The sequence below is a fragment of the Perna viridis genome, chromosome 8, assembly GCF_037379345.1.
Source record: "Perna viridis isolate PV_CMFRI_1.1 ecotype Kerala chromosome 8, ASM3737934v1, whole genome shotgun sequence".
Classification (NCBI taxonomy): domain Eukaryota; kingdom Metazoa; phylum Mollusca; class Bivalvia; order Mytilida; family Mytilidae; genus Perna; species Perna viridis.
The window spans coordinates 23707491-23728215 of record NC_142452.1 but is presented as its reverse complement, the minus strand read 5'-3'; the positions used below and the strand labels follow the sequence as shown (position 1 = coordinate 23728215).

General features: G+C 33.9%; 1 protein-coding gene and 1 pseudogene across 2 annotated transcripts; one reads left to right on the top strand and one right to left on the bottom strand.

Annotated features, from left to right (window-relative positions):
* Positions 1-4922, bottom strand: LOC148609871 (uncharacterized; annotated as a pseudogene).
* Positions 4923-5253: 331 nt separating this feature from the next.
* On the top strand, positions 5254-20440 carry LOC148609870 (excitatory amino acid transporter-like). 2 transcript variants are annotated; one of them, XM_088541350.1, is made up of 12 exons: positions 5254-5393; positions 5605-5778; positions 7528-7602; positions 9542-9664; positions 11958-12039; positions 14256-14298; positions 15233-15359; positions 15915-16041; positions 17120-17353; positions 17744-17938; positions 18480-18614; positions 20124-20440. In XM_088541350.1, exons 2-12 carry the CDS (start codon positions 5643-5645, stop codon positions 20263-20265), a joined length of 1419 nt encoding a protein of 472 aa, XP_088397476.1. In that variant the 5' UTR covers positions 5254-5393; positions 5605-5642; the 3' UTR covers positions 20266-20440. The 2 variants fall into 2 exon arrangements, with proteins under 2 accessions (XP_088397476.1, XP_088397477.1); XM_088541351.1 differs by lacking the exon at positions 5254-5393 and having other exon boundaries at positions 5714-5778; positions 8670-9664.
* The last annotated feature ends 285 nt before the right edge of the window (positions 20441-20725 follow it).

Sequence of the window (20725 nt, the reverse complement as noted above, 5' to 3'; positions counted from 1 at the left end):
TTGATCTTAGAACTCAATACATGTATCATGGTCCAAGATATTTATTAGTACTTACAACATACCAAGTTTGGTAAAAATCCATTGAAGTATGTTTCGGATGGACAGACACTGGCGTTCCTATATCCCCTCGCAACTTTGTTGGCGAGGGTATAAAAATTGGCATGCAATGGCCTTTATACATGACAGCTCTGTTGTGCTCCAAGAGCAATCTTATTTGATACAAATAATTTTAAAAAGTCAATTGCAATTTTCAAAATTCTATTGCAAAGTCACGTTTTTTTTCTAAATGTAGTACAATTAATAAAAAACAAGTCACAACAAGAGATTCAGTGAACAATACTTACCAAGGGAATTCATATATGTTCCCTAACAGTAAAATAGTAAATTTGAATTATTTCACCTTTACAAAACCTCACAACAAAGACAGTTCTGCGTTCACGTCTACATGTCATTATTAATCACCATATAAATTGTCATAAAAATTCATTGAGCATTTTAAAAGTGCTTATCAGGCGATATAATATTGTACAAAGGGATATAACCCAAATAAACTAGAATTACTTTTACAAGTGTTGATAATTCAACTCTTTGGCAAACAGGAGGTAGATGCCCAATTAATCTGAAAATGAATCCCATGATACAGCATACCTATCTGAAGCTATATGCGATGCAAAGTTGCTGAAAAATATTGCTTATGAATCCAATAAGTGAAAAAAATCCAGAGTATTTGGCAAACAGGAAGTTGTTTTCCATAATATTCATATGGTGTTCTTGTTATATTCATGTACCAAGTATCAGGAATTATTGTTCAGTTGTTTAAGAGTTGCAATTACAAACTGATTTTAATTAAGCCACAGCGTATTTGGTGAAAAGAACATAAGTAATATTTCAAGTACCAAGTGAGGACTATTGTAGTACAAGCTTTTCCGGTGGTGTGATACCTATTTTGTCAGATTTTTTCGTACTTCCGTTTTATCTACGGATGGATTAAAGTTCGAAAATTGTGTTATTACCCTTATTTACAAAGTTTGCCTCCTTTATTTTAAAATTTCATTTGAATCAATTACACTCGATTTATTGTACAACAAAGAAAGTGCTGATGGACTGACATACAGACAGACGGACAGAGAGACAAGCAAGGTGAAAGTCAACTGAGTCCTTATGATGATGACAGACAACAATGGACACACAATGATGACATCACTCATTTAGATTACACACAGTATTTCTGATTTCAGTCAGATTGTTCACAAACTCCTCTGCCACTAAATCTTCCTGTTGATAATTCTTTTGGGCAGTTTTCCTTTCGTCTAATGATAGTCTACTGAAATAGCTAGAATTTGATTAGCGGTCAGGAAATCACTTTGTAAAAATCGTCCCTTCCCATCCTTCTCCACAGTTCTCATAGAGATAGACACCTCTTCAGGATCACTCTTATGACCTGTTACTTCACCCTTCTGAAACATTTCTTTCAAGTAATCACTTTGGTTAGTAGTAAATCTCTTGACAATACGATTGGATTTTAAGGCCCATCCTCTCTGTAAATTTGACTTATTTGAAGTAGTGTTTCCAGATATATTAACTAGAGATGATTTCTTGGTGTCTAATTGACTAATATATTCCAACTTAGTCTTGTCTGAAAGTGATTTATGAGATCTTTTGAACTGGTGGTCTTCTTTTTCAAGAGGTTTGCTAAGATTACCATATCTCATGAAACTGAGCATACAGTTAGGTTCTGGACAGGTAAACATGTAAGATCTGGTAATTGAATCATCCTCGTCGTCAGAATTGCTAAGGTTTTCCCGCTGCACTAGTACTTATGGTTCTTGTACAGTTTTAGAGGATTTCGGAATTCTGTGAAATTCTTCTGTTTTGCTTGATTTTAAAACATTGAGTATTGGGAAATTGTCATATATTTTGATATCAGCTGTTTCTATTCTAACTCCATTTCCAATTTTGTATCGCCTAAATGCTAAGACGAAGTCATTGTAATACTCAAAGTTGTTATATCTTTGACTTTCATGGGTTTTTTGTAGAAATTTCTAAAGGTGGAGTAGCTATAACAATTTCGACATTCTTGATGCTGGATTCAGTGATGGCATTCAAAAATTCGCTTAAATGTTGAAACATTATTTCCATCATTAACACATCTACCAATGGCTCCTTTGATATGAGCAGCTCTCCGATCGCAAATACTCTTTCCACCTTGTGGATCAGCAAAGTCTACTTGAGTTACTTTCAGTTCACTGAACTGGTTTATAGATGGAATACTGAAAATGGCATCTACGCTATGAAAGCAGCCAGCATTGTCAGACAGGACATAAGCCCTCATTAGATTAGAATTAGTGAATTTAAATCTTGCTAATGAGTCTCTAATTACGGCATTCGATGTTAAGGCATCTTGGTTTCTCCATGCTAAACTCAATAAGGTGTCCTTCCTTTGTGCAAAGTTTAATAAAATATTCATGAAGTGGTTTAGCAGGAGTTGTGCTTACGAGAAATGTGGAGACAGACGGAAAAACAGACTGATTCTTATATACCCCCAAAACAAAGTTTGTGAGGGTTAGGGTTATGAAAAAGTGGTATTACCACCAGTAGACATCACCGGATAGTTTTAGTGTTCGATATTTAGCAAAAGGTTATGAAAAAGCAAAAACCTCCTATTTACCCCTAGGTACTATTTTAGTTATTGTGGCCATGTGTTGTTTTTAACAAATGGCTCCAAAATGGGGATTGTTTGAAAAACAAGCAAATATAAAACTTAGTGGGAAAATGGCTGCTAGATCAACTTTTCAACAATACATCCAACTCAGTATACCATGTCTCCTTCTTAAACAAAATATCGTTGGGCTAGGTAGGCTAAAAATGTGGACAGAGAGAATGACAGACAGATTGATGGAAGGACAAGGGTATTCCAATATGCCCCTCATTTGTTGAGTAAGGGTATCATTCCTACCTGTGACAAGATATATTCAACGTCATCTTTTTGGTCGTCATCATCATATGTTGTTTCTTCTGTGGCCTCTTTAATTTCATCAACAATCAGATACAAATCAATACAACTTGGGCATCCATCATCATGTGAATGAGAGCAGGGTACACTGTGGTGAAGATAGAGCATACTGACAACAATAGTCTACAAATTCTGATCCAACAGATATATGGAGCTAAAACAAAAAACAAAAATTTAAATAAAATGTTTCAATGTCATCACAAAACTAGATTATATTTTAACGTTTAATCTCCCATTTGCAGAGTAATCTTCTCATTTTAAAAATACATTCTTTTATTTAATTTTGCATTTTTATCTTGTTTCGTTGTGTCTCGATTTTTTTTTTAGGTAAACACTTCACGCACTCAACAGATCAATACTTGTACGATGTTGCCTTACGTTAATTTCATTTATATATTCAATTTAATGATGTCAGCTGAAGTTAGGCATCTTAATATTATATCTATCTGAATTTTCGCAAAAGTCGACATATTTTTTAACGACTGTACACTTAATCTTTACATTTCAATTTAGATAAATCGCCTCATCTGAAACAAAATGGCATGTTATCTATGATATATTAACATAAAAACTATTAAATACCTTATCTAAAGTGTCATTAGTTTCTTTATTGTGACTTCATTTATGTCAGAATCTTCCGAAGTAAAAGTATGAATTAAACAAGAAGTCAGATTACATATGTGCTTTTTGTAAATTTCAATTGATTATGTCAATTTATTTAATGTAAGATAATACAGTTGAAACCTTCTAATCAACAATAGATAAGTCAACATATACCAAAGCTTTATGTCTCACCGGAGACGAAGAGGATTAAGTAAGTATGTCATGTTTAGGGAACGACGTAAAAAATGTTTTTCAAATGGTTTCATTCTGCCACCGTAGTTTGGGAGTACATATATTTTAACAATACTTAACCTACAAATCGTATTTAATCATAAACGACGAAGGTTTTGTGTATGTCAGCTTTCAGATGTTTTACGTTGTTGCAGTTCCTGACCGATCCGCGGCGGATCGATGCCTGCTGATTGAATGATCGCTGACAGATCGATAACCGCTGACCGGTGACCGATCTGTTATGTAAAATAAGGGATGATGGGTTTATGTAAAATTCAGAATTTGCAATGGAACGAATCCAATATAATGGTTTGCGCATAATACAATTTACAAAAGTATACACACAAATAATTATACGTCATTAAGGTTCTAGACATGTAACATGGGCTTGTAAAACAGGACTGTGTTTTATATTTAAAGAGCGGTAATCGAGTCTTGTATAGTGAATTCACGAAGTCCCCTTCATGCTCGCAAATGTGTGTTTATTATACAAAAAAGTAACACAAATCACTGCAGCAGGTCCCTCTCAGGACAATCACCCCCACCAGGGAGCTTCGGGAGCCACCATTCGTTGCTTTAGTAAATTTATGCGGATTTGTTGTTCAAACAGTATATGTCTCATGCAAAAATTTGCATGAAAATTAAACATTTTTTTTTTGCACGTTACGGTATAAGAGCCCTAGAAAAGCAGTAATGTTAACTCTTGTTGTTATGTATTGGGATAGCTATGGGTCAGTAAATAGTAAATGGTAATTAGCTAGATCAGGATTAAGATTAATGTTAACAGTTGTATGCACAGACTTTCTCACGACCATCTGTGGAATGATCCCAGCATCACAGGATAAAGATCTGTTGTTTTAGTTTGATAACATTTTATGACACTATCCCCCGTTGAACATTACACTGATTTAATTAATTCCTTTTGACAAGTAAATATTTTGGTTCGATTGAACTTAAGAAAGTTAGCCATTGGTCAGAGTTAGAATTTTTAATGTTTTATTTATAATTTGTGGGAGGAGTTTTTGGGGTGTTATATTCTCTGCACGTTTTGTATCTTTAGATAGCTTACCATCATGCTCCGCTCTTGTAACATCGAGTGTTACTTGTGTTATTTGTAAAATATTGTACCACCTTTATAACATCATAATAAACGATATATTTAGAACAATGGATTAAGTACTTGAAATAGTGGAATGCCCAGCTCCTATTTATTATTTGGTTGACTTTTCCGGACATATACTTTAATAGTTGAACAACGTATTCCCAGTTGTTTACATTGTTATGTTTCTGAATCATATAGTCGGATCACCCCCAATAAATGCTGCCTCCCTTTATGTCAGTCAAAGCAAACAACCCCCAAGCACCCCCCCCCTTCTTGCACACACACACACACACACATGCACACACACATTTTCTCATAAACACATGCGCACATGTCTATTTGTCAATTGATCTTTCTTTCTTGCACTCAGCGTGACACACTCATTACTTAAATTTCAGAAACAAAATGTGGATGTTATCTATTGTAAAAGATATCCAATTTCATGTATGATTTTTATCATTTGAAATGATCCCTTTCGGCTCGGAGTTACATTTCAAAATATTTTTGATGTTAATTAGAATTTTTTCACTATCCTATCGTATTGATTTTGTACACATAACACTGTGTGGCATTGCATAAATAGGACAACAGCCAATTTACAGTCTAATATTAGAATCATAACGACAGTACGACAGTACTGTTATTTTTATTTTAGAGCCAGCTGTAATTAGGATAAAGCTCTGTTTGCAAGATATGGCACCGAACTGCAAACAATGCCTGAATACCAACCTTCTCGTGATTCTAACATTGATTGGAGGAACAGTAGGTCTTGCATTAGGATTTTCAATGAGGAAATTAAAGATATCAAAAGACACGCTACTATGGACAGGTATGTCAGCTTTACATCTTTCAAACCCAGATTTGAGACATTTTGTGCACTAGAAATAGATATGGTTTACAGCATGTACTTCGAACAAAGAGAATGTGACCTACTTGCACAAGGCTTATTTGACTAGAGTAAATCATTCAATAGCACTAAAAATAACTTTCCTATACACCTGTTATATACATGTGCTTTTCTAATTTTATACAAAGCTTTGAATAATAGAGTTAAATACAATTGATTAGATTTACTACATGTCACTCTCTTTAAATTTAAGAATAATTGAAAAAAAATATTGATTGCATGTCACAGCAGTTAATACTGGGCATTACCAGGAAGGTTAAAAGTGGCGAATCAAGGGGGTGCAGAGGGTTCCCTCACCTCCTTTTTTGGAAAAGTCATTTTGATGTGTAAAATTTACAAAATATGGTAAATAATGCCTTAGCACACACTCCCCTTTTTATGAGGAACCCCGGCTGCCACCCCTCCTTTTCATAGTGTCTGAATCTGCCACTGGTTAATTATATATATTATATTTGTTATATACGATAAACAGGGACTTGAAACAAGTCTAACAATTTATGTACATTTGTACTCAGTATAGGTAAATAATATTGACTCTAGAAGCATCAGTGTTTTTGGGGTTTCTGATTTTGTGTTATTGCAAGTTTCGTCAAGTAATCTAAGATATATTGTTCAGGTCAGTCAAGTCTGACTTCTTGGGTGGTAGCATGAACATACATGCATGTACATTTGTACATGTGAACTTTCTACACCCATCTCTCCTTTTCATTTAAACAGAGGTGCAGCAACCAGACCACAGTTTACATTGCAAGTTCTATACAGAAACTGTCCTTTCTAATTACATTGTTCCCGTTGTCTTTAAGTGTATATATATGGGACTTAGGGGATGCATGCTTGTCGACATTGTTTTAGCCATGCACTTAAAGTGGAGCTCGAATCTATAGAATTTTGGTTAGCTTTAATTGTATAACTTATACATATATTATAAGTGCACCAGAAAAAAAGGGATGCTAAGACATTATTGGCCATTTTTGTCAATTTTACACAATTTTCCAATAAAAAGGGATGCCTACCCCCTCTGGATCCGCCACTGACCTGCCCCTATATGTACAACACATGAGAATGATAAAACTGTCATCCTGTGGGGTATGGGGCAATTAGGCAATTGGCACGAGGAATTCGGAGACTCGGAATGCAAAGATTTGTAATAAGCAAATTATTTACTTGTTTATGTATATGTGTAGAGGAATGGAGCATTGGGAATGTGAATATTTGAAATTTATCCCGTAGAGGAGTTGTTACTGTATTGAATAATGGGTCGCAGATATGTAATAATACAGGAGTTAGTAGGCTCAACTACGGTCTGATCCGATCGGATGAAAAGTGAAAATAAATACTTTTAATATTTTTCTTAGTCCAAAAATTCGGTTTGCAAACATGCCAGTTTATTGGTAATGTTTTTTTTTTTTTTTTTTTTTTGTTTTTTGTTAATGTTTTGGATACTCTAACATGAAATCAAGTTTTTTTTCGATACAATACTTGTAAATTGGGACAGACATCGACAGTTTAAGATTATTATTATTTTATATATATTTTTTTTATATTTGTACAGTAAAAGAGGATGCGAAATTTCATTCCATGTTCAACTTATGTTATTTTGATACCAATATCATAATGACAGTTATAGAGTTTGTTACAATAGTTTAATGTAATGAATTCATATTTTTGCAGGGATACTTGGAGAAGTGTACATAAGAATGCTAAAAATGATGATAATTCCTCTCATCGTCTCATCTATCATAACAGGTAATAAAATACCTTCATGAAGAAACCGGAACAATTTACAATTGTTATATAAAAAACTTAATTTAAAAATTCAGGTGTTATTATCACTATCTAGTTATCATAACATTTGAATTTTAAATTCAAATTTTTATATAGCACATTTGTTTTGCCACTCGTTTAAAGGAATAGGGTTTGAAAGTTTAAACGGTATACTTCTGTTCCAGATTTAGACCACAACACTTTCGTTTTCTTTTAAATCCTCGGTCGTCCCAGGGTAGGTCCTAATTTAGATCCCCGCTGTTGTATAATTCTGGTTGAATCTCTGGACAGTTTCCGGAGGGAACTCGAATCATATAACAGAGGTTCCGGCTTTCGTCTAAATAAGGAGTAACGTTACTTTAGGGTCTTCTAAAAATAACTTTGGATGCCGATTTTCTGCCGTAAATATTTTTGGACTGGAAACTGTATGAAGTTTACAGGTTGATAGGCAACATGTATTTGATAAATCGTTATCGTGAACTATCCTGTGACGAAATGCATATGTTTCGAATTCATTAGTTTGAATTATATCATTATTTACAAAAAAAAAAGACATCTTTGCCTTCAACATGTCCTTGCCTCCAACTTCACTATACTATCCTCTAGATCTTTTAAGCGGAACTTAACTTATATACGGGAGAACTGGTATTATTATGAAGACAAAAGAACAAACATTATAGAAAATAGGGGGAACTTGAAAATGGCGGGAATTATGTGACCCTAACCGAGTCAGTCAAGAACAAATAACAATCACTGCTTCTCCACTCAACTCGTGGCGTATCAGAGATTGATAGAGTTCAGAGTCAAAATATTGTAGTCAGGTGGAATGACATGCCTCCTCGAGGGCTGTCCTTCTGTGAGCTAGCAAATTTAAAATATGACTCAGCTAGCGTGTCGAACTAGTACAAAGTGAACGTCCTCTTACTGAATGCATGAAAATTTAAAACCACAATCAATCGAACAATGAGTGCAGATTATGTCTCTCAAATTTCTAACCGATTTTAAATTCGGTTGTGGATACTGTTTAAAATGTCCATATTTTGCTCCAGAATATGGCATTATTACTGATGGAGCTTCAGCGACGTCCTTTATATGTAGAATATAACATCAGAACTATGAGTGGCTTAAAAATATTCTGACGGAAGTGACGAAATTTTGTCGACACGGAAGTAGACGATTATGCAAGTGGATGAGCTGTCTTCTAATACATGGATACATACGATTTTATGTTTATTTATTTAATTAATAATAATTAAGAAATTATTGTATTGAAAGTTTCACATACATTCTTTTCATCTATTGAGACTTCCCTCATAACAACATGGCGGTGCACCATAAACAAAGAAAGAGCTCCGCCCTTCATAGTCATAGCCTAAAATAAAATCATGTTAAACACAAGTGACAAAAAAAAAACGGATTAACGCTTCGTACAGGGTCTTTTAAAAGAGCCCACATGTGGTTGGATTTACTTCTAATTCACATTCTTAAGAAAAAAAATAAAAATACAATGCCCTTAGGCACCTTTTTCCACCAATCAGAACCACCAGCTGTTCCGTTACACAGAAAAAAAAAACCTAGGGTGCATTAGGCTGAAGAATCTTTTACCTTTTTCTTACAAGTGGCTCTTCACTCCATGCCAAAATAGGTTAATGTTCTTTATTTGTAGTGATGTGTAACTAGTTTTAAGCGATATCTAGTGAATGGAACTACTTTGATACGTACGTGTATATTACTAAAATTTCGGCATATTCTGCTTTCTGCATCTGAGATTATTCTTTAGTGTAGCGGAAATGGTCAAGTTTAGTTCAGATTGTTCTTTACACTCCACGGACAATTTTCACTCACATGTGCTCAATTACACGATTTAGTTTAATGGTTGGTTATATTATATATATACATTCATTTTCTCTTGTTTTGACAGCAACTTCATCATTGGATATAAAGACAAATGGAAAGATCAGTATAGTCAGTTTCACTTTCATGATGGTGACGAATACCATCCCCTGTATCCTAGGAACATTCCTTTGTCTCATTATACAACCCGGTAAGTCTTGAAAATAAGTACTGTACAAGGATTCCTGAGTACATTTTTTTGTGATTTGACGAAACCTCGTTATATAATTTAAAAATTAAGAAAATAAAGATTGAATGGTATCATAGAAGTTCGGAGAGATGATGCTTGATTGTTCGATTTTGTTATTTTGTTCGTGACCTTTAACAGATAACATTACTCCGTTTTCACAAGATCCGTTCGTTCAATTGCACACATATTAAACGTTGTTTCACAGCAGGATAACTTTCACTTATTATACGACCACAATGTATGTATGACAATGATCCTTGGCTGCGTTTTGCAATCAGATTTTAGACATCTCTTGCGGCTTTCGAGTTGTAAGGGGTCAATTAGGCCAAACACCCCCTCCCCCCCAAAAAAACCCTTTTTTTGTTTTTGGTTCGATTTCGATATTTTTTTATTAATTTTCAAATGTTGCGCTATAGATGTATTGTGTACAAACCAGTTTTTGTGTCCATAATGAACTGTTAGTTCCTATGCTATTGTTCTAAGGGACATTTAGGCGGCTAAGGGGGGGTGACTACTTAATTCCTACTTAGATTATTGCCCAACCACTTTGAAAATATTCTTAAGGGGCTAAAAGGAGAAATCGCTTTTGATGAGAATTGGTAGAAATAATGTATTGTTAAACTGGTTATCGAGGACATATTTGTTCAGTTTGTTCAGTTCCGCTACTAGCTGACCTATTCTTTCACTATTATGAGGCTGATATTATAGCTGAATCTGATCTGAAAGAAAGAATATTGTTTAGCCAGATCCTTTAATCTCAGTTTCCGCTATATAGAGGACGTATTACTAGTATCTTGAAACAGTTCTAGTTTCGGGGATAACACTGCATCTGCCCCAAATAATATAAAATAAATGACACTAAAGACACTGTGAAGTCAGCCTCATATCTTGACCTACACTCAGGGATCTGTGGTAAAGGAAACTCACGAGCTTGCGGTAACTACGCGGGCTGTTTGTACCGTGCTTGACATCTTACAATTAGGCTTCTGGAATAGGGTTATGTTGCTGTAAGATTGAAGTCATCACAACAGAAGTTTTATGGTTGTCATCGTGAACTCATGGATCGTTACTCTGTATCCATCTCCACCCCGAAAAGCGATTCATTCACTTTGTCATGGTTTCCTTTCCTAACCCGGAATTGACATTTTAACTCAGCGGGTGTTTCTAGAAAAGCAGAGGACGCTTACCCTACCAGTGCATCTGGTCCATGCCACTATTTAGGGAACCAGTCGCCTGCACATTAGTAAGTAGTCCTGCAGAAAATAGTCCGTGAAAACAAAATAGTTCCTATTTGCAGAGTGATATTTTTGTTGAGAACTGACCTATGACAAAAAGTTTGGTATCATCTGAAAGCTTAATTTCTAAGAAATATTTCTTAATTACATTAAAGTATTTGATGTATAAAACAAAATGACAAAACTGACCTTTCTAGGGGCACCATGATTTGGCATAAATTTGTTAAGGAAGTGACGTTTTCAACCCCATTCTACTTTCACTCTGTTGTTCTCTCTTTGAAGCCATTAAAAGTATGTTGATTTTTAGCAGAGTTTCTGGAAATGTTGCTTTTTTACAATGATAACACTGTCATTTCATTTTAACGAACAATAAAAATGTTATGGACCTTTAAAGTGCAGGTTTTACTAAAGAAAGTAATGGGGATTTTAATAGTGGTTTTACACCATTGCACAAGGTCTGAAAGGAAGTAAGCTGTAATTGAAGTTCTCAATACGGTAATCAGTACGAATTAACATTTCACCTTAGTAGTACTGAATCTACAAGGAGGATATATTGTAATACCGAGTTAGGATCTTTACTAGTTTCGTATCTTTAACAACACGAAATATGTATTTGTTTTCAGCTCATATCTTTAAGTTTTGTTAAATAATGAATCCTAGTTCATGTAAAACTGTAAAAGTATATCAATATATATTTAACTTTTACCTCCAACAGATAATATCTTCATCATGTTATATCCATTATAAAATTACATGAACGGTTTGTCAAGGAGGATTCCTTATGAGATTCGATTACACGTTCAAAAATTTCACATTAAAGTATTTGGTGTAGCAATTTACGGCAAAAAAATTATGGTTTTCTAATGTATTTTTTATGTACGTCATTTACATATGTTTCAATTCAAATTCACTGATATTGTAAAATAAAGAAATGTTACTCTATTTAAAATCATTTTTTGGTACTACACTTTACACCATGCGCAACGTCCATGCATTTATATTCTTCCGTGTTGATGTAGGTTTGAATGTCCATATTGCTCAGTCGATGCATGTTCGGGAAACGGACATAGAGACACAAGATATATTTGCAGATCTTTTACGGTATGTGGTTTTGTAAGGTATTTACACTCATTTTGCAAAATGCAACTTTTAAGGTATATCTAGACCAAATCCGTCAACCGCCCTCTCCCCATATTAGCAAGAGAAACAAAATATAGACTAAATGTGTTCATAGGACACTGATGCACCTTTCGCCGTGAACGGAAGTGTATGTATCACGCACGCCTCAACTCTCGATGCTATTTTTTCTTCCATACTGTTTTAATTCTTGATCTTGTTCCCCATTTGTAGTTGCCGAAAAAATAAAACGAGCTAAAATACATTAAAATTGAAAGAGACAGCAGGTGTAAACTTTTTGCTAGCTTTTAGAATTTTAGAATGATTCGCCGTGGGTAACTGTTACATTCTGATGCGCTCGCGTTAAATTTCAAGCTGAAATCATGACCTGAATATATGCCTTTCTAAATATTTTGTAACGGTAGAGCAAGATGACAGAATTTACAGAATTGACTACAGCATCAGTTAGAATCGAGTCTGGAACCCCTATTTACTCTGAGAGAATGTCACCGCTACAGTATCAAATATTGACACCTGTCACAGTTAAGCAACTACCTCTTCCATGCACATGAATAGTGACTATATCGCAACCTTTCACAAAGATCAATAAGAGAAGATCGCAATAAATACCTGAATTGAACAATTCTATCTAAATAGTGTTGTCCTATAGAAGTCGATAAATTCAGTTTAGTGCATTACATTATTCTCAATTTATGATACAGTTAATGCCCTTTTACTGCAGCTATTTTTTTTATAATTTTTATACAAATGCATGTTCATGAACTTCGACGGTTATCAAAAATGCAGACAAAAACCGTTAAAAGGTTTAAAAATGAAACTGAATTTTCCATAGTAAACAACAATGAAAATACACCGTCTTACTGTAAGAAAAAATGTTTGAAAAACTAAAACAAATACCCGGATGAAAATTCCGTATACAGTTCAATGGTTTACCCCATAACGGGTCAAATCTAGTGCACGCGACATGTAAACATTGAAAGTATGAAAAAAGGAATTTACCCGATAGAGCCTCATAGCACGTTCAAATGGGTGTACGCGACATGCAAATATCGAAAATATTGTAGCAGTAAAAAGTTCAATCTCCTTATAATAACAAACGAAAAAACATTAAACGAGCACACAAGTCTCAAACAAAAAAAAGGGCGTAAGATACAAACCAAGAATGAAATCATGGAGAGAAATTTATAATTCGTCAATGGTTTATCCCCATAACGGGTCAAATCAAGTACACGCGACATGTAAACATTGAAAATATGAAAAAAGGAATTTACCCACTAGAGCCCCAATAAAATGAAAAGGCAGAATGCATCTGTTATAGGTGATGAATAAGTCGACTTTAACTATCTTACTATCTTATTAGTTTCAAACATCTGGCTACTCCATGAGACACCTATTCAAATTACACAATCCATTGAACACAAAGAAATTCAAATCAAAATTTAAAATCTATTCAAAGTGCCTATTCAATTTGACATTATTACACAAAAAAACAGTTATTAATGAAAAAAAATACAATTAATTTATAAAAATAATAATAATAAAAAAAAAAAAAACAATAAAAAAAAAAACCAATTAACGATGACGAAAATGTAGAATTAAAAAAAAGCAATATAAACAGAGAAAGATAACTCTTGGCCTAATACACCCCCCTTTTTTTACACTTACCTGTTTACATCATTCTATATGATAACTCTAATTAGGACACTTAATGAGGATACCTATGGATGTGGTTTTCCCCCTCCCAACCTTTAAAGCCCCCTTTTCTACATCAAAAGGTCCCCATATTCCCTATTTTGGTCCCCCATCTAAGTCCACTTCCGGTCACCCAAGGTCCACTCCCGGTCCCCTCCCTCTACCGGTCACTTCCGGTCATTGACCACTGGATGTGACGTTATGCGCATACACATTGGGGTGCACCTCCTTGCAACTCCTGAAAAATCATAATCGTATCCCACATCTATACTACTGGGCTTTAATTGTATTCTTGGATTTTACATTATTTTCTTTTTGCATAATCCTTCAATTTTTCATTATAGATATTGGAGAACACTTGTAGTTATAGCAAGTTTTAAAACGTTTTAAATACCGTATTAAAAATGTGCTTTTTAAATGGAACTTAATCTGAAGCCATGACAACTTAATGGTAGACGGGATTAAATGTTTATTTTTTTTTATTCCAGGAATATTTTTCCAGAAAATGTAATAGTATCAACTTTTGAGAAGGTATGATTCTATAAATGTGCATCTTTTTATTGGCATATATATACGGTTGTGAAATATTTGAATCCTCCCCCTCGAGACTCACTATATAATCATTACATCATCTTTGGGATAAAATTAGTTGTCTTGGTATGTGTTCACATGTGATTTTGTTAAAAAAAACCAATATTGCTGATTAATAGTTATATCATGGACTTGAAAAAGAAGGTACAAATTCGTGCTGGCAAGTTGATAGTAAAATAAACAATAATCCCCCACCTTTTCCCGTTTCTCCAATCTAGTGTTAAAAGACTGAAAGCTTTATGTGTTTGAGTTAAAAATAAGCTCTACCTTGAAATGGAAACAAGGTAGCTATGAACATGCATTGATATACTTTGTTTAACCAGGGCTACAAAAAAGTCTCATTCGTGTTTTCTTTGGTGTAAGTTTAATCACATTACTCACGAATATCTAAGGTGCTAAGTGAAGTAATATGAAGTTAACCACGGGGCTCGTTTAGGGTGATTTGATAAGTTGCATCTGTATACCATCAATTGGCTGTACTATCAATCACCAAACACAAAGTTAGTTTTCAAGGGTCATTTAATTTGTCCATTTCAAATCATATTCTTCCATTTTAGAATTACTTCACGTCATAAACAAAATAACAAAGCATTTCAAGTAGCCCGAATGTGAATCATATCATTAACACTCTGTTGCTTGTAATATAGTAAGTACTCTTTTATGTTAAACCAAAACAAAATATGTCAAAGAGACTGCATTTTTGTAGCCTTTAGTAAAGGAGTACAATAATTTATTTGACTAAGTTTCTTTTAGAACTTTAATAGACAATATTTATGACTTTCATTTTTGACTTATCTCCCTTTTACCGCTTAATGAAACTTCAAATAACATGACAACACGAATAGGGCATTATCTATCGCTTTAATTCTAACAGGCACAGACTAAATATTTTATTGATAGCAGTATAAACAAGAGCAGTTTGGATCAAAACAATACCTTGAATATTTCTAGTTCTACAAAAAGCAAGATAATTGGTTCAGCGGATGGAACAAATGTATTAGGTATATGTATAAAGTGGTTAATCAAGGGCATGGAAGACCGTCGGACTTAAGCCGTAAAAGAATAAAGTTCGAATAAAATGCAAGGATTCCTTTGAAATTTACGTATTGTGATATAATTGGGCACAATTATGTCAGTAACTGTCATTATTTATTTGAAAACTAATCAAGAAATAGATGAAATGAAATGTAAAAAAAGACACGTGCTTACCTGTGTATCCTTTATTGTTATTTTTTTACCAAGGTTAGAGTATTTTTAACTTAGGTTAATGTACTGTCGGCGATCTTCGGAAGTAACGGCTAAAAATAATTAGATCTAAGTTATCGATCTTATTTGATTAAAAACACATTGTTTTCACAATATTCTGTAGGTATTATCGACAGCTATTTCTTTAATTGCATTACTACAAACTTATTTCATTTTATCAGCAAAATTCAGTAGAATCAAACCTGAACAAATTTGGCAGCTAATGCAGCTTTAAGTTCTAGATCTTAGGCTACATTTGTTCAATTACAAGTGTTGGTATGAAAGCATTTTTTACAACCTTTTTTTCACAGGATTAATTGTAGCTAGCTGTCTATTTGGAATGGCTACAAGTGCTTCCAACGAGCATGGTAAAGCTTTTTCTCAGTTTTTTACGTCAGCTACTCATGTTATTTTACAGCTGCTCAGATGGCTGATGTGGTAAGTATGAAAAATATCTTTGTATGTATACAATGTTTTATCTGTTTATCTATATTTCAAATGTTTGATGCATAAATACATGTACATTGTGCATGTACATATATACCTGCGATAGTGTTTATTAACAATTTTCGATCGACGGCTTCACTCGCATACCCAGGCCCTTTCAACTTTTACATATTCTATATAGGCTTTTATACATACATACAAGTAGCGAAAGAGTATATAAATACTGTATCTTCATAATGAATAACAATAATACACAGTATAAATCACACCTCATGTGATTCATCTCGTGATGAATTCTACTGTTTTTTAATTCATGCCCATGGATACTTGAAGCAATTAAGAAGAAATGTTGATTTTATTAAATTCAAGTGCACTGCTGTTTACTAGTCCATGTACTTCTTATCTCACCTGACCACATGGTCCATGTGAGCTAAAGACATAACTTGGCATCCGTCATTGTCTTCTGTAAACTTTTCTTCAAACATCTACTGCTTTGAAACTAATCTACATATTTTAAAGACAGTCGACATGAATTTTCCTAAGGATGTCCTGCACAAAAAATGCATTGGGATTTTGGTTCGTTAAAAACATGGCTGCCATGTTTATTGACAAAAAGTAGTGGTAAAGCCACTTATTTCAAGGTATATCTCAACAACTATGAGGGATAGAGAAAAATGGCAACCTAACTACATGTACTTCGGCTTGATGGGTTTCCTTTTGGTCGAAATTGAAGGAAAACTCTTTGTTAGAGTTAATACCCTTGAAATGCGAAAATGGTATTTTTTGCAGTTTATTTATGAAATAATCATTTTGTCCTCATTAGGCCGAAGTTGTAGGAAAACTCACTGTTTGAATTATTTCCTTCGGAAATGAAAATAAGATGTTTTCTGCAGTTTTTAGCCATTGTCTCGAAGACCACAATAAAAACTTAATTTTAATTTATGAAATGATTCTACAAAATCTCCAACGGTAAAATCTGTAGGACGACTCATTGTTAGAGATATTGCCTTTAAATGGAATGTTTTCGTTGCCTACAACTTTGTATACAACGGCTCATACTTTTATGCAGGTTTACCCCAATAGGAGTTGCCAGTTTATTGGCTAGAACGATTGCGAGCTCTGCCGACGCGAGTGACGAATTTAGACACCTGGGGATGTTCATTGCGACAGTTTTGACAGGGATTTCTATCTGGTCTTTCATCGCCGTACCAGTTACGTATTTTATGGTGAAGAAGACAAATCCCTTTCGATTCCTATACTCTCTCACTGAACCCATGCTTATTGTTTTTGCCACAAGTAGTACGTACGTATAGAATTCAAAACTAACAATTATCTTTCCATAGTATGTCAACGAATCAAGAAAACTGAAATTGTTACGGGGGAGTTAATAAACAAATTTGAAGTAGTTAACAAGGTACACTTGATGACCATTATAAGTATACTAGTATCAAGATTGAGAATATTCGATACTCAAAAGACATAGTGCAAGACGCTGTTTGTCAATTTGTTAAAAATCATTTTATAAATGAATTACATCATGAATCTAGGAATTTCAACCACTTAGTGTAATTTGACCAATTCACAATTATGGATCAGTTACATCAGTTAAAACTGCTTCAAGCTAGATAACTAACCATATCACATCTAAATATTTTAAGTTTCAAAGTGAATCTAAAACTTCTATTTTAACAAGTGCCATTGCAATGCCAGAGACGTTCCATAGTTTAGAAGTTACAAACAAACTCGACAAGAGAGTGACAAGATTTGTCATACCATTATCAGCCACAATTGGACGTAGTGGTACTTGTCTTTATATGAACGTTTCTTGTCTATTCGTTATACAGTTAGTCGGAATGGAGCTTACAGCATCAAGACTTATATTAGTATGGTGAGTTGAAGTAAAGAAAAAATACCGTTGTGTTCATAGATTATTTTTTTTAGATCTTTTCTTGGTATTTTTTCAAAAAACGTTTCGGATGTGTCGTTAGGCCTGACCTGAACATTTCTACTTCGAATTTCGATTTTGGATATTTTTTAAAGCATTTTCGGTTTTATAATATCAAGATATACATTAGCAAAAGGAAAATCCAAAACTCCCAAGTCGAGGGACAAAAACTAGGCAAAGAAAACTGAGAGAATATACTAATGCTAATACAAGAATGCATAATATATAATTATGTTGAAATCAGACGGTAACTTTCGTCACCGTTCTTTCCTTATCATTATTATTTGTTTGAACTTTATCAGGTATGCAGGTTTATATTTAAGAAGTAAGCATTAGGTTTTTATATCAGGAGCGTCGAGTGGCCTAGTGAGCACAGAAGTGTATGACAAACCATGAGTCTACGAGAATCGGAAACCCTCCTTATATGAATATATTGATTGTTAAGTTACTGTAACGTTTAATGATAACTTACCACGTTTTGTAGTGTGTTATCGACTTTGTCAGCGTTAGCAGCACCCCCTGTGACGGGATCTTGTCTAGTTAATATCATCCTCATTCTGACGACACTAGACATTCCACCAGAGGCCGCTGCTCTGTTGTATGCGTTTGATTGGATATTGTAAGTATAAAGTAAATCTGAATATTTTCAGCATTGGACAGAGATTTTAGCTGTTTCATATTTAAAACCACTATTTTAAATGCTAAAAAAAATCGAAACCATTAACCGATACATTCGTTTTTATTTTACGACCGCAAAAACATTGCAGTAGTACACCTGTATATTGGTATGGTGCTGTCGTCGTCCGTGTCGTCGTCGTCGTCGGCATCCATCGACACAAGGTTTGTGGGTGATCATTGAGTAATACTTTATCTTAATGAAATATTGTAACAAGATTACAAACCACAAAATGAAGGTTAGTATTGATTTTGGGTGTTATAGCCCAACCGTTTTAGAACTGGGGGACAAATAGGGGTCTAAAACAAGCATTTCATAGAACTCAACTATAAAACTCCAGTAAAAGCATATGAATGTATATGATCTTGTTATATTGTTTCACAATATTCTATACCACAGTGGTCAGACAGACTCAGACTTTGATTAATCTTGAGGGTAGAAACTTAAACTTTTCATAAATTAGGGGCCAAAAAGGGGATGACAGGAACATGCATTTTCCAGATGGCAGCATATTTACTTTTTTATTTCTGATCATATTTTGAAAAAAAATATTGGATTCCTTACCAAAAACCCTGACTGCATTTTTCAATCGATGTAACATATCTCTTACGGTTTTCGAGTTTTTATTGGTGAAAGGGGCCACTCCACAAAGAATCGACTTTTTTTTATCTGATTTCGATTTTTTTTTTTTTTTTTTGTTGATTCCTCATAAAAATCCCTGCCGGTGAATTCAAATATATTTCAGATATCTCTTACAGTTTTTGAGTTGTAAGGGGTGTAAGAGGCCGAACCGCAAAAAGTCGACTGTTTATTTTTGATCGGATTTTGAAAATTGTTATGTGAATTTCAAATTTTGTGCGTTACAGCGTCCAAACTAGTTGTTGCGTTCATAATGACATGTGAGTCCCAATGCTAAAGTGTGTCAAAACCAAAAACTATGTCTACACTGAGGGTTTAACCACTACGGTCGTATAGTGCTAAACTCCGCGACGCTTTTTATTTTACTCGAGAAATTAAATGGTAGAAGGGATTATTATTTAGAGGATTTAGATTGATAATTGGATTAAAATATTGAATAACGTAGAGGAGTACGATGTCTAAATGAGATTATATGGAATAATAACATTATGTCCTGAGAATGGAAGTAATTAATATAAATTGTTGATATGAACGTTTTGAATAAATGGTTGTTGATTGGTTAAATAAATAATGAACTTCAGGATTGATTTAAAAAGTGAAAACAAAATGAATTGGAAAATGAATCATACATTAAGAAGATGAATTTTTTTTTTTTTTTTTTTTGGGGGGGGGGGGATAAATGAATAGTGAATGGTGTTTTAGGAAAATGAATGCGAAATTTTGAATGTACAAAAGGTGTACTGTTTCTGTAAAGAAAATTATTATTTCATGTACAGATGATGATGAAATTGTCTATGCTCTTTTTTGTTACAGGGACAGATGTAGATCTATAACAAACTTATTTACAAATGCTCTATGTGTGGTAATAACTTGTGAAATGAGTAAATCTGTTCTAGAACAAAGTTCACAAGAAGAAACTGAAGACAATTTGTTAGATGTTGAAATTAAGGTATAATTGTTTGGCAATATACAAGGCTTTATTTGATTAAGTAACTTAAAGCGATTGCCAGTGACTTTTTATATCATTAAAAGAGAGAAAAGTTTACATTGTATATGTATTACAAATTGATGACTATGGATTTGCTTGTAAAATCAGATACTGCTTTAATGTGTTAAATTTCTTCTGTTGATGTTTCCTGTTTCACTCGTTGAATTGATATTCAAATTCGTATATTTGTCAAAGGTGAAAAGATAAGAATATCGAATTGACAGATGAGGAGATATCCTTAAACAAAACCAAGAGGGAAACACATGAAAAAAAAACAATAATAGATGAAATCCAAGCCACTCGGACTCAGATTCCCAGAAAGGCGATCAGGTCTTTCCATTTGCACTCGATATTATTTCTGATCATGTTACCACACTTTTTAGATGAGCTGTAAGATTCGTTGTTGAGTGATTTTTGTATCTTTTGA

Bases quoted from the DNA above. Each gene is read 5' to 3' on its own strand.
- LOC148609870 (XM_088541350.1), top strand. From the start codon at position 5,643: ATGGCACCGAACTGCAAACAATGCCTGAATACCAACCTTCTCGTGATT. The intron at 14,299-15,232 runs GTATGATTCTAT...TAATTCTAACAG, and splicing joins TAGTATCAACTTTTGAGAAG to GCACAGACTAAATATTTTAT. The intron at 18,615-20,123 runs GTAAGTATAAAG...TTTTTGTTACAG, and splicing joins TATGCGTTTGATTGGATATT to GGACAGATGTAGATCTATAA.